At 38.9% G+C, this 12,274-nt stretch overlaps 1 protein-coding gene across 3 annotated transcripts in view; it reads left to right on the top strand.

The window, feature by feature from the left end:
• Window positions 1-12,274, top strand: part of OTUD7A (OTU deubiquitinase 7A) — a 360,750-nt gene that overhangs the window by 267,527 nt on the left and 80,949 nt on the right. For all 3 annotated transcript variants that reach the window (XM_053223657.1, XM_053223655.1, XM_053223656.1), the window contains one exon: window positions 8,426-8,608. In XM_053223657.1, the coding sequence (XP_053079632.1) occupies window positions 8,426-8,608 (183 nt within the window). The remainder of the gene's footprint in view (window positions 1-8,425; window positions 8,609-12,274) is intronic.

The following is a 12,274-nucleotide window of genomic DNA, read 5'->3' as shown; positions in this document are numbered from 1 at the left end:
TTTAATAGCAGGAAATTCAGAATTTTGCCTGCAAATGTGAAGGAGATGAAATCTTCCATTCTGTAGTTATGGCACACTACATATTAAGGGAGAGTTCTTACCTTGGTACACTTAAGATACTGGTAATTATTGTTTAATCATTTAAAATTTTTTGCATTTAGTTTTGTTTTCTATTTGTTTTAGATAAGTGATTTATCTAAAGAGTTCAACACTCAAAAGAGGAAGAAATTGACAATATTGTACCTTCTCTGTCCCCTGGACCCCACTTCCCCCTGACCCCTGGATCATTGCTTGTGTTAGTTTCTTGTTTACCTGTCTAGCATTTACATATGCAGATACAAGCACACACTTATTTGTATGTTTTAATGTATATAGAGAGAATTTATATATTATTCTATCCTTACTCAAAAGGTAGGATTATGAATATTCAACACCTTGCTTATTTCACTCCCAGATATGTGCTAGAGATCTTTCCATGGGGCTTCATTCTCTTATGCAATAGCATATCATCATGTTAAGTGGAGTGCACTGTAGTTTATTTAAATGTTCTTCCACAGATGGACACTTAGCTTGTTTCCATTATCTTGCTGTTATAAATGATGCTGCAGTGACTATATTGTACATACCTCATCTTATGTGTATAAGTATTAACCAAAGGACAAAAGCCCAGAAGTGGGATGTCTGGGTCACAGGATAAATGCAATGTAATTTTGACAAATTACTTGGGGTTTTGTCATTCTGTACTTTTAGCAGCAAGTGGATGAGCAAGCCTGTTTACCAACAAACTTGGTAACCAGGTGGGTTGCCAACTTTTGCATTCACTACTTAGGTATGTGTAAAATGATTCCTCAGTATATTTGTAATTTGCATTTCTTTTGTGAGTGAAATTTGTCATCTTTTCATCTATTTCAGAGTTGTTTATTTTTCCGTGAACTCTTTGTTCACATCCTTTGTTTCTATCTTTGGGTTGTTATTCTGTTTTCCCCCTTATTGGTTTCTGGGCAAAACACAAACGTGTGTGCACAGGAGAAAATAGAGGGTGTAGCATTTGCTCTTGTGCTCAGATCCCTTCATCCGGGGACCCAGGGACTCCTGCCAGAGTGGGAAGCAGGGAGCCAGGCTGCTGATGGCTCACAGCTGAGTCCCTCTTCAGTGGTCCCCCAGTGGAAGGAAGTCACTTTTTGACCAAGTCCCCTACTGGGGGCAATGCCCATCCAGTGCCTTCTTTATGTCTGTGCCCCTTACCACAATGCGAATTCCTCTGTAAGGCAATGCCAGTCAGTTCAGGGAAGGCTCTGTTGCACCTTCAGGGTGGGTCTTCTGCTGCTTCCCCCCAGACCCCTTGCCTCATTCCCACCAGCCCTCCTGCCAGCATGCTCCTGCCTTGGTTTTCTTAGCATCTGACCTGCATCAGAGACGACTCCTGTGTGTGGTATGAAGTGCAAATATTTCCCCAGATCAATACCATCTTTTGACATTTTGTATGAATTTAAGTCTCTCTGGGACTTTCCCTTATGTTCCATTGCTTTATCAGATGGTTCATGTAGTATTATCGAGACAGTAGAGCAGGTTTATGTCTGTGAGTGCCCCTGTCTCCTCATTGTTCCTTTGTTTCAGAGAGTCCCTGGTTATTCTTGCTTAGTTTTCCAGATGAAGGTTAAAATGAGCCTGTCTGATTCCAAGCCCTGCTTATGTTTTTTTTTTTTAATTGGGATCGTGTTAAATTTATAAATTAGCTTAGGAAGAAATGATGATACTGAGTCTTCCAAACTAAGAACATGGATCTCTTACATATCTCTTTTAAATTTATTTCTCAGTATTTTGTCTTTTAGTTGCAATTATGAAATTGCATAATGGAATACTTCCTTCCATTATGTCATCTAACTTGTTTTTGTTTATGTATGAAGGCTATTTTCTTTTACTGTATGTTAATGTTACATCTGGTGTTCAAAGACTATGTCCAGCACTCTGCCTCCCCCTTGTGGGTGTGTGGGAGAATTGCCCTTCCTGGCCCCTGTGGTTGGATGGGAGGGAGGGACCCTGTGCCTAGTTTCAGCCTTGGGTTGGGAACAGAAGTGAGAAGTCACTACTGGGCCAAGGTATTTGATTGTTAATGAGAGATACCCTAGAGATTTTTGTCCCTCTGCCATACTGATAGGCAGTTTTTAAGACCAACTGCTCTGTCCACCTGAATCTTGAAGTGAGAAGGCGTGACAGAGCTTCTCCAACCCACAGCAGACTTATGGTATGAGTAAAATATAAAATTCTGTTGTTAGGGCCTCAGGAGTTTGGAGGCTGTTTATTCCCACATTACAATGCAATCTGCTATTTATGGCATTCTCTTGTTAATAGGAAAGGTCAGTGTGTTTATTTTAGTCTTTCATGGCAATTTCTGTTTTGTACAGTTTCTACTTTTTTATTTAGTATGCATATATTCATGCTTCTTATGTCTTCTGTTTTAATATGTACCTAATATTTGTTCTAACTGGGTATGGTAAGGCACACAGGCATGGAAATCACTCTCATGAAGGAAAGAGTTCTTTAGGAACAGGAGCCATGCCATGCAGGGCCACACAGGAGTATCAGGGTCAGTCAGAGGCACAGAGAAGGGGGGAAATATGATGAGAGCCTTTATTGTGATTTCTGCAGGAAGGAACAGGTAAGGCTGGATAGGCAGGATAATAAGTTTTAGGGTTAGCTGGTTTGAATTTTAGCAGGCTCCAGGGTGGAGAAGCCACCCCAAATTGTCTGGTACCTGGCCCTGAGTGATTAGCAAAGGCAACATTTCATTTGCCCTGAGTGTGAGTCAGGGTTTGGATTGGTTGGTTTGCACATGAAAGGCACATTTCCAGGGAGGTAGTTAGCTATTATGAGGAATCAGATAGGCCTGAGAAGGGCAGTCAGTCCCTCATGGCTCAGCAAGACTTCAAAACTACAGAAAAGAAAGCATAATTAATATACATCTCCATTGTGAATTGTTGGGCACCCAGGTGCTAAGTGTGTTAAGCGACCAACTTTGGCTCAGGTCATGATCTCATAATTCATCAGCTCGAGCCCTGCATGGGGTTCTATGCTGATAGCTCAGAGTCTGGAGCCTGCATCAAATTCTGTGTCTCTCTCTGCCCATCCCCCACTCTCTCTCTTTCCCTCTCTCTCTCTCTCTCAAAAATGAAATAAAATAAACACTTATATATGTATATATATACATATATATAATATATATGTATATAGATAGATAGAGATATAAGATCATGTCCCCTATGTTGGTTTTTGTTTGTTTGTTTGTTTGTTTTATTTTTCTAATATATATATATATATATATATATATATATAATTTATTGTCAAGTTAGATAACATACAGTGTATACAGTGTGATCTTGGGCTTTTTATTTTTGTTTTATCTTTGCCTGATAACCCTGATAAACCACGGCCCTTCCCTGTTAGCTGCAACCTTTCTGAATCACTTTGCTCTAGATAGATCTCTTATATACAGCAAATACCTAGACTTTGCTTTGTGAGATAACATGCAAATCCTCTTCTTTAAATAGTTGCATTAAGCCTATTTAAATATATCGCGATGACAGATATGGTGGTTCTTAGTTCTGTTGTATCATATTTTCTATGTTTGTATATAAATATTTCAAATGTCTTTCAGTATATTTTATTAGCTTTTTACTTAAAAAATATTTTTCTGGGGGCACCTGTGTGGCTCAGTCGGTTGAGCGTCTGACTTTGGCTCAGGTCATGATTTCACGGTTCCTGGGTTCGAGCCCTGCGTCCGGCTCTGTGCTGACAGCTCAGAGCCTGGAGCCTGCTTCAGATTCTGTGTCGTCCTCTCTCTCTCTGCCCCTCCCCTGTTCATACTCTGTCAATCCCTCTCTCAAAAAATAAACAAACATTAAAAAAATATTTTTCTGGTAATAAGTTGCAAGGTTTTTTAATGTTTATTTTTGAGATGAGAGACAGAGACTGTGAGTGGGGGAGAGGCAGAAACAGAGGGAGACAGAATCCGAAGCATAGAGCCAGATGCGGGCTTGAATCCATGAGTCCTGAGATCATGACCTGAGCTGAAACCAAGAGTTGGACGCTTAACCAACTGAGCCACCCAGGTGTCAGGTGCCCTGATAAGTTGCATTTTTTATCTATGGTTTACTTTTTTAAATTATACCTTTATATAATATTCTGTTTCCTTTTTACTTTAGACAGTGTTAGTTCTTACAATCTGCTTCAATAAAATTAGCTTGTATCTTCCTCTTCCCTTCTCTCTTTTTCTGTCTCCTCCCATCCAATTTAATTAATAGCATATCTTTTATCTGGTTTTTGGCATTCACCTCTGTATTGCTAAATATGTTTACGTATTTGTATTTGATCTTTTAACTCCCCTGTATCATAACTGAGGCAACTGTATGTTATTTCTACTTTCTGCCTTCTACCATTGTATTGATTGTATCGTTTTTGCTTTGGCAGAATATTGACTTTCTCCTCTTGCACTTGTATCTGTACCTTTGTTTTTTCTTAGATGTACAGTTAAATAAATTTACTGCTGCCTAATGTCCTTTGCCAAACCTCCATTCATCTCTTGATTGGCTGGAGCCCATCCTCTAATAGTTTTTTCAAGAAAGATCCATTTGAGTAGTATTTCCTGGATGCATTCTTGTTTAAAATGGTTTGTCTGTAGCCTTTATACATGAAGGGATAGCCTCGATGAATATAAAAGTTTCTTAGCTCACACTCCTTTCTTTAAGTATTTTGTAGATGTGACTCCATTGACTTCAGGCATTGAATGTGGCTGCCAAGAAGTATGTTACAATCCTGATTTTCTTTATTTTTTGTTTAAATATTCAAAGAATTCTCTTTATCTTTAAAACACAATTTTATAAGGATATGTCTTGGTATTTTACTAGGACAACTTCCTTTTATGCAGTGTGCCCTTTCAATATGTAGAATCAAATCTTTGTATGAGAAGTTTGCTTTTTTTTATTTACTTTTTAAATTATTTTTTTCTTTTCCATTATTTTAGATTTCTTATTTTAAGCTACAATTATTTGTATGTTTTATGTCTTTCACCTACATTCTATATCTGCCATTTCTCTGTTAGCTTTTGTTTCTTTACTTTTTCCACTTATTTTCCATTTTTATGGTCCTTACTATGCTATCTGTGGTCTGTTTTTTCTTTGCGCCCTTAAATTTAACTTCATTTTGGAAATGACTTTGCCTCTTTTTTGCTTTTTCCCCTGAGTTTAGTCATTTCCTGTTTCATATATTCCTATAAGGCCATGCATCTCTGACTTGTAGTTTCCCTTTATTAATGTGATACTTTCATGCTAAATTAAAGCAGCACACTCTGAGAGCCAAAATGCATATGTTAAGTTTAACTTGAGATCTGGCCTCATTTGATGTTACTCTTAAGAATACATCAAATGAGTTAGAAGTTTAAATCACAAACATTTCATCAGTAAACTGTACTAGAGATTTTGGTACTTACCACAAAACCTGTGCTTATTAATCCAGTAACCTAATGTATTGTGATATGCACAAAGTAAGGCATAGCCTAAAGGAAAAAATTTAACAGGCAACTTCCTTATTCCCTGTAGTCTTTGGATTGAGGTCTTCTTTCATACAGTTATACTATTCTGCTGCTTGGAGGAAATATTTCTGGAAAAAGGAACAGAGTAAGCAAATAGAGATATGACAACAAGAACATACTTTGAAGATCTCGTGTTGGCTACAGGAGAAAAATGAGTATTTCTAGCTGTGTGGATTGCAATCTGAAAGCAGCATTCTGTGCATCAAGATTTAGAGGAGAATAGAAATTGGATAGTCACCTAGCTTCTGTCATACTTAGACATTTGGCCTTGAAGCTTAGGATAGAAATTACAACTAGATTTAAGATTTTTCACATAGGGATGGTCTTGACCTTCAAAAGAGGATATAAATTAAGAGAAGAAAAGATGGGCACCTGGTGGTTCAGTCAGTTGGGCGTCTGACTTCAGCTCAGGTGATGATCTCACAGTTCGTGATTTTGAGCCCCACTTCAGGCTCTGTGATGATATCTTGGAGCCTGGAGCCTGCTTCAGATTCTGTGTCTCCTTCTCCCTCTGCCTCTCCCCTAGTCATGCTCTGTCTCTGTCTCAAAAATAAATAAACATTAAAAAAATTTTTTAAAGAGAAGAAAAGAAAGAAAAAATAGGGGAACCTATGTGTTTTAAGGGCAAAAAAGGGCAAAGCAGCAAGAAAAGGGTACATGAAGTATTCAGAGGCATAGGATAAAAGGGACTGTTAAATGTCCCTGTTCTAGTGAGGCTTTCTGCTGTTCCCCCATGGGCCTGATAGCCTGCTGTGTTTAGATGGACCTAGTGACACCTGAATGAGAATTTCACATGGTGCAGGTAAGTGCATGGGGGTAAGGACCCAGCAGCTGAAAACATTGGCAAATTGGAGACAGAGAGTGAGGGATGCAGAAGAAGAGGACAAGTCCTTTTCCGGAGGGTCATGATGAATGGGCAAGGTAGGGTGGAGGTGTGAAAGTTAGTCCATAACCAGGAGCTGTGATGCCCTAAACAAGACCAGCTTCAAGGAAACTATAGCCCCAGAAGTGTGGGTTTTAATCAAGACAGGCCTGTATCTCCTCCTTCACCTCCTCTCTCCTTGACCTTCATCCTCCACACAGGCTTGATCCTCCCTTGGGCATGTGGCCCCCTCAGCCGTGCCTTAGAGCAGAGTGCCCACTCAGGTCATCACCCCCCACTTAGGCATGATTTCCCTAAGGGCAAGAGTCTTATCTTTGCCTTCTTGGAACATTAATGCCCATTGGATCATCGCTAACACTTATGCTTGAAAATGCCAGGTTTAGATCATGTGGGTTATATTTGTACACTGTGATGTTTAGTCCTATGTGAGTGTGAAAGTGTGTTATGACATTTATGCTTCTGCCCTGTCATGGCCACCACCCCAGCCCCACAGCCACGACCACCACCCTCCACTTCTATTACTAATGATAACCAGGCTGCATTACACCAATGCCCCAGCTATTTATTATCACTTACAAAACCACCCACTCCCGCTGTTTTTTCTGTTGGGTGACCCAGATAATTTAGTTTGCTTTTCTTATCCACTAAGATAGTACAAAGATACAACTATTGTGTCTCTGTTAGCTAACTATGGAGGAAAAAAATGTGATTACATTACAAGTGGTCATATAACTTACATATGATGATTGATGGTATCAAGACTACTTCTAGTCTTCACTAGAAGTAGAAGAGGTAAAAAAGATGTCCTGATATTATTTCGTATATTTAAAGCCTCATTATATTGTATATACAACATAATTTAGCATGTAATTGGGTCAATATGGCTTATACCTGCAATTTGAAGTTATCCAGAAGAAGATAAGATTTTATTTTCTCTTTAACATGAAAGCTAGGCTTTTAGTTCTTTGTCTTTAAAAAGCTCATGATGCCAGAAGACTGCATGCTTCCATTAGAAGTCCATTGACTCAGACTCAGGAATTAGAGACCCACAGGGTTCCAGCTCCCAGAACAGCTCCCCCTAGCGTTGCGGAAAGTCCCCTTCAACACCACACCCATCTCCGTGCCCAGGAGCCCTGCTTACAACTCTCCCAGGCCAGCACCCCAGTCGGGACTAGCATCTCACCCAGTTCAGGTTCAGAGCTCAGACGTCTGCCTGCTGCTAAGGCATTTACACAGAGAATTCCTCCAAAGCTTCTCCTTTACCCGTATTAAGCTTAAAAAGAAAAATAAAACTCTAAGCAAAAGCCCAAAGAAAATTTGGGAATTCTTTTTATTGATTTTTTTTGTTTTGTTTTGCTTCTCTCAGAGGGTAAGCTCTACAACTTGATTTTCAAAGGGGTGGAGGGGGGCATGATAATTAGGAATGTAATGTTCTGAAGTGGTGTGTGTGTGTGTGTGTGTGTGTGTGTGTGTGTGTGTGTGTGTGTGAATCTAAAGGCTGAGAGTAGATACAGTCACATATTGCATATGGACATCAGCCGCAGGTGCGAAATTCTGCTTTTAGAGATTATGCATCAAGCCATTTTACCCTTTTGAGAAACAAGAACGCTGGTGGAAAGTTCATTAGTCAAAGTGATAATTAAAAATACTTCTCATGGGGCATCTGAGTGGTTCAGTCGGTTAAGCGTCCGACTTTAGCTCAGGTCATGATCTCACGGTTTGTGAGTTCAAGCCCTGCTTCGGGCTCTGTGCTGACTGACAGCTCCGAGCCTGCAGCCACTTTGGATTCTGTATCTCCTTCTCTCTGTCCCCTGCCCCTTGTACTCTGTCTCTCTCTGTCTCTCAAAAATAAAGAACTGTAAAAAAAAAATTTTGTTAAAGAATGCTTCTCATACAGTTTTTTTTCTACAGTGAGATCCTTCATATTGTAATTTCTTGTCATTTCTTGTCCACAGGCAAAAACTGGGACCTGACAGCCGCTCTGAGTGACTATGAGCAGCTCCGACAGGTGCACACAGCCAACCTGCCACATGTGTTCAACGAGGGCAGGTGTCCCAAGCAGCCAGAGCGAGAGCCACCGCAGCCCGGGCACAAGGTGGAACGGCCCTGCCTTCAGAGGCAGGACGACATCGCCCAAGGTACCTGGCAAGGAAATGAGCTCAGAAACAGCTTCTCCGGGGTTCCATGGCTTGCAGGGGGTAGTGGGGGGGTGGCAGTCAAAGAATGGCAAGGTCATCACCTCTCAGCTGCAGGCAAATCGGGCTCTCGGTTCATCAAGCTGAAATGTGCGTTGCTGCTTCCGGTTCCTGACTTCTCCCTCTGCCTCAGAAAAGCAGGAGAGGCAGTCCAGTCCCCTAGGAGCCCATGTGATTGAGGGCCAGCACTCCTCCTGGAACCTGAGTCTCTCCAAGCCAAGCACCTCTAGTCCCTTCAGTTATTCCCTAAGTAGCATAGCCTCCAGATCTGTTCATCATCAGTGTTCAGTGTCCCAAGGGCTCCCTTTTCTGTGTTCTTTTTCTTTTTTTATGTATTTTTTAAAGTTTATTTATTATTTATTTTGAGAAAGAGAGAACACGTACACACACACACACACACACACACACACATACACACACACACACACATGCGCGTGCATGGGGGAGGGGCAGAGAGAGAGAATCCCAAGCAGGCTCCATGCTGTCAGTGCAGAGCCCGACTCAGGGATCAAACTCACAAACTGTGAAATTATGACCTGAGCCAAAATCAGACACTTAACCAACTGAACCACCCAAGGCGCCCCTGTCTGTTCTTTTTCTTAAGAATCAGATGTGTTTACTGTAATGGAAGAAACAGTGGAAAGATATAAAGAAAACTTCAGAGTTTTGTTCTCCACCCATCTCAAATCTCACTGACATAATAACCAATGATGGCATCCTGGTCTGTCCTTTTGCTACACTCATTCAGAATGCATCAGAGTCAAATGCACATAATGCTTCTCAAATCACTTGTTTCACTGAACAATCATGAGTATAGTCTCAATATATTGTTCTGTACAGTCATTTCTAAACCACTCCTGTATTAATGGTTATCCTGGTTTTTCTTGGGTGTTTTGTTTCCAATACTCCTAGCAATGCTAAAACAAACAACTTTATGCCCATGATCTTACATACTAGTGCTTTTATTTCTATGGGTCAGCATTCCCAAAGTGGATTTGCTGTGCCAACACCATGTGCAAAACTAGGTCTCTCCCTTCACTCTTGGCAGTCCTGGATGATTTTGTGATAGTTTTACATTGCTTTTCTACTGTGAAGGGTAAAAAACAGGTGTCTCCTGTTTTAACTTTCATCTTGTCATTTGTTTGTTAGCCAGTTGGATTTTCGCTTCTGCAACATCCCTGTTCACATACTTTGCCCATTTTTCTATTTGTTTTCAGTTTTCTTATCAATTTGTAACATTCTTTGTGATGAAGACGACAAACATATATTTTTATATACGTGTATGTCTTTCCCAGTGAATCATTTACTTTATGATTTTGTTTACAGAGTATTCTGCCAACAAAGTGTTTGTATTACTATGCATTCATGGCTGATAGGTGTCCTCTCTTGCTGTAGAAGATCTCCTGGAATACAAAGTTCCTATATTTGTTTGAAAAATTTGTTGTTAGGGGGCACCTGGATGACTCAGTGGGTTAAACATCTGACTTTGGCCCGGGTCATGATCTCACAGTTGTTGAGTTTGAGCCCCACTTCAGGTGAACTAGAGCCCCACTTGGGGTGAGCCCCGCTTCTCTCTCTCTCTCTCTCCCTCTCCTCTCTCTCTCTCTCTCTCTCTCTCTCTCTCTCTCACTCTCATGGGATTCTCCCCACACTTGTGCCCTCACTCACTTGTGCCTTTCTCTCTCTAATAAAAAATAAATAAATAAATAAATAAATAAATAAATAAATAATAAAATAAAATTTTGTTCTTAGGTCTTTTGATTGATTTGAATTTTTTGTAAGTAGTAAGGAAGAATCTAGTCTTGCTTTCTTCTGGATCAAGATTGACTTACCCTGGCACATTTATTGAATAAAGCATCCTTTTTCCACTGAACTAAAATGCCAACTTTGCCATATATTAAATTCCCAAATATACTTGGATGTGTTTCTGGACTGTGTCTGTCAGTTCGTGTGGTCACTCATCCTGTTACCTTGACTCTGGTAGTTTTATATAGTATAACTTCTGTTAAGGCAACTTTTTTACTGCTATTCTTTTCCAAAATTTTTCACTATTTTTGGATATTTATTCTGCCATATAAACCTTAAACTTAGAATTCTGGTTGGATTGGGTTGAATTTTTATTTTAAGAATAATTGGCATATTGTAATATCATTTTCCCGTCCAAGAACATTCAATATGCCTCCCCATTTAGTTAGATTCTAAGATTTTAGGCACAGAGAAAAGCAACTTATTTTTACATATTTATGTTTTATGCAGTAATTTACATAAATTCTCTTATTAAAACTAATCATTTTTTCTAAGACAATATCTTGAGGCTTCTAAATATATATATGATCATAATATCTGAAATAATTTAAATTCTTAACATTCATATGAAATGTAATTACATTAAATGAATTTCATTTCTTATCCTATTGCATTAGCTCAGCCCTCCCAAACTGTTGTGAATGAATGTTGTCTTTGTTTCTGCTAGCCCAGCCTTATTATTCAAGCTACATTGGAACCCATATCTTGGATTATTCTTTTATGCTTACTCTGTTGTCTGGAAAAGCCAGAATTGAGTTAGAAATGTTAATGCACATTATCCGTTTTTTTCTCTTAGTTTCATTCTTTCCACTGTATTTTGAGGCCATCTTGTTAGATGTATATGCACTCGTAATTGTTAGGGCATCTTGTTCCAGTGTTCTTTTGTTACCGACATATAAAGTGTCTCTCTGCGCCCTAGAATGTTTTTTATCTTTATATCTGTTTTACTTGATATGAAATCTCTATCTTGCCTTTCTGTTGGCTCAGATTTGCCTGGAATATAATTTTGTCTGCTGTTATTTTGAATCATTCCTTATCATTTTATATTACATGTGATTCTTATAAATAATTTGTCATCAGATATTATTTTATTATCTGATCCATGAGTCTCTGTCATTTGAACAGTGAATTTAATCCATTTACTTTATTGTAATTATTATCATGCATGTAGTTCTTTATGTTGTATGTGTTATTTGCCAGGCTTTTTTGGTGTGTTTTTCTCCTTTTCTATATCCTTTGGCTAATTAAATTTTTTTACTGATTTGAAAGTTATACTTCCTACCTCTACTTAGGTAATAGTTACCCCTAACCTATGCAAACCTATTTTTATGTTTTCTTTCTATCATTTTAAAAAATGAATTAACAACTAAATATTACCCTGAAGAAAACAGGGTACATACCTTAGTATGAGTGTGTTTTGTCTTCTCCCTTCCTACCTCCACTTGTCCTCAATCACATTTAGGTTCATTTTGTTATCTACTTAGACAACCATTAACTTTATTTATTCACATTTATCTTTTGCAGGAAGAGTACTTTCTCAAAGACTACTTTCATAAAGAGTTTTTACGTAATTAGTCCTTAAGCATTGGGTTCCTAAAGGTGTTTACATGATATTCTTAAATTTTTGTTTAGTGGAACAAGAATTCTAGATCCAAATTATGTTCCTTGAGTGCTTTAAAACCATCCCTCCATTGTTTTCTTAAATCGCATTTTCACCTTTTCTAAGAGATTTCCTTGACCCAGTCTTCCAACTTCCTAATTCATTCTTTATTTGAATCCATTCTGCTAATCAGCATTCACACT

The sequence above is a fragment of the Acinonyx jubatus genome, chromosome B3 (assembly GCF_027475565.1).
Source record: "Acinonyx jubatus isolate Ajub_Pintada_27869175 chromosome B3, VMU_Ajub_asm_v1.0, whole genome shotgun sequence".
NCBI classification, from domain to species: Eukaryota; Metazoa; Chordata; class Mammalia; order Carnivora; family Felidae; genus Acinonyx; species Acinonyx jubatus.
This window is presented reverse-complemented; position numbering and strand designations above follow the sequence as displayed.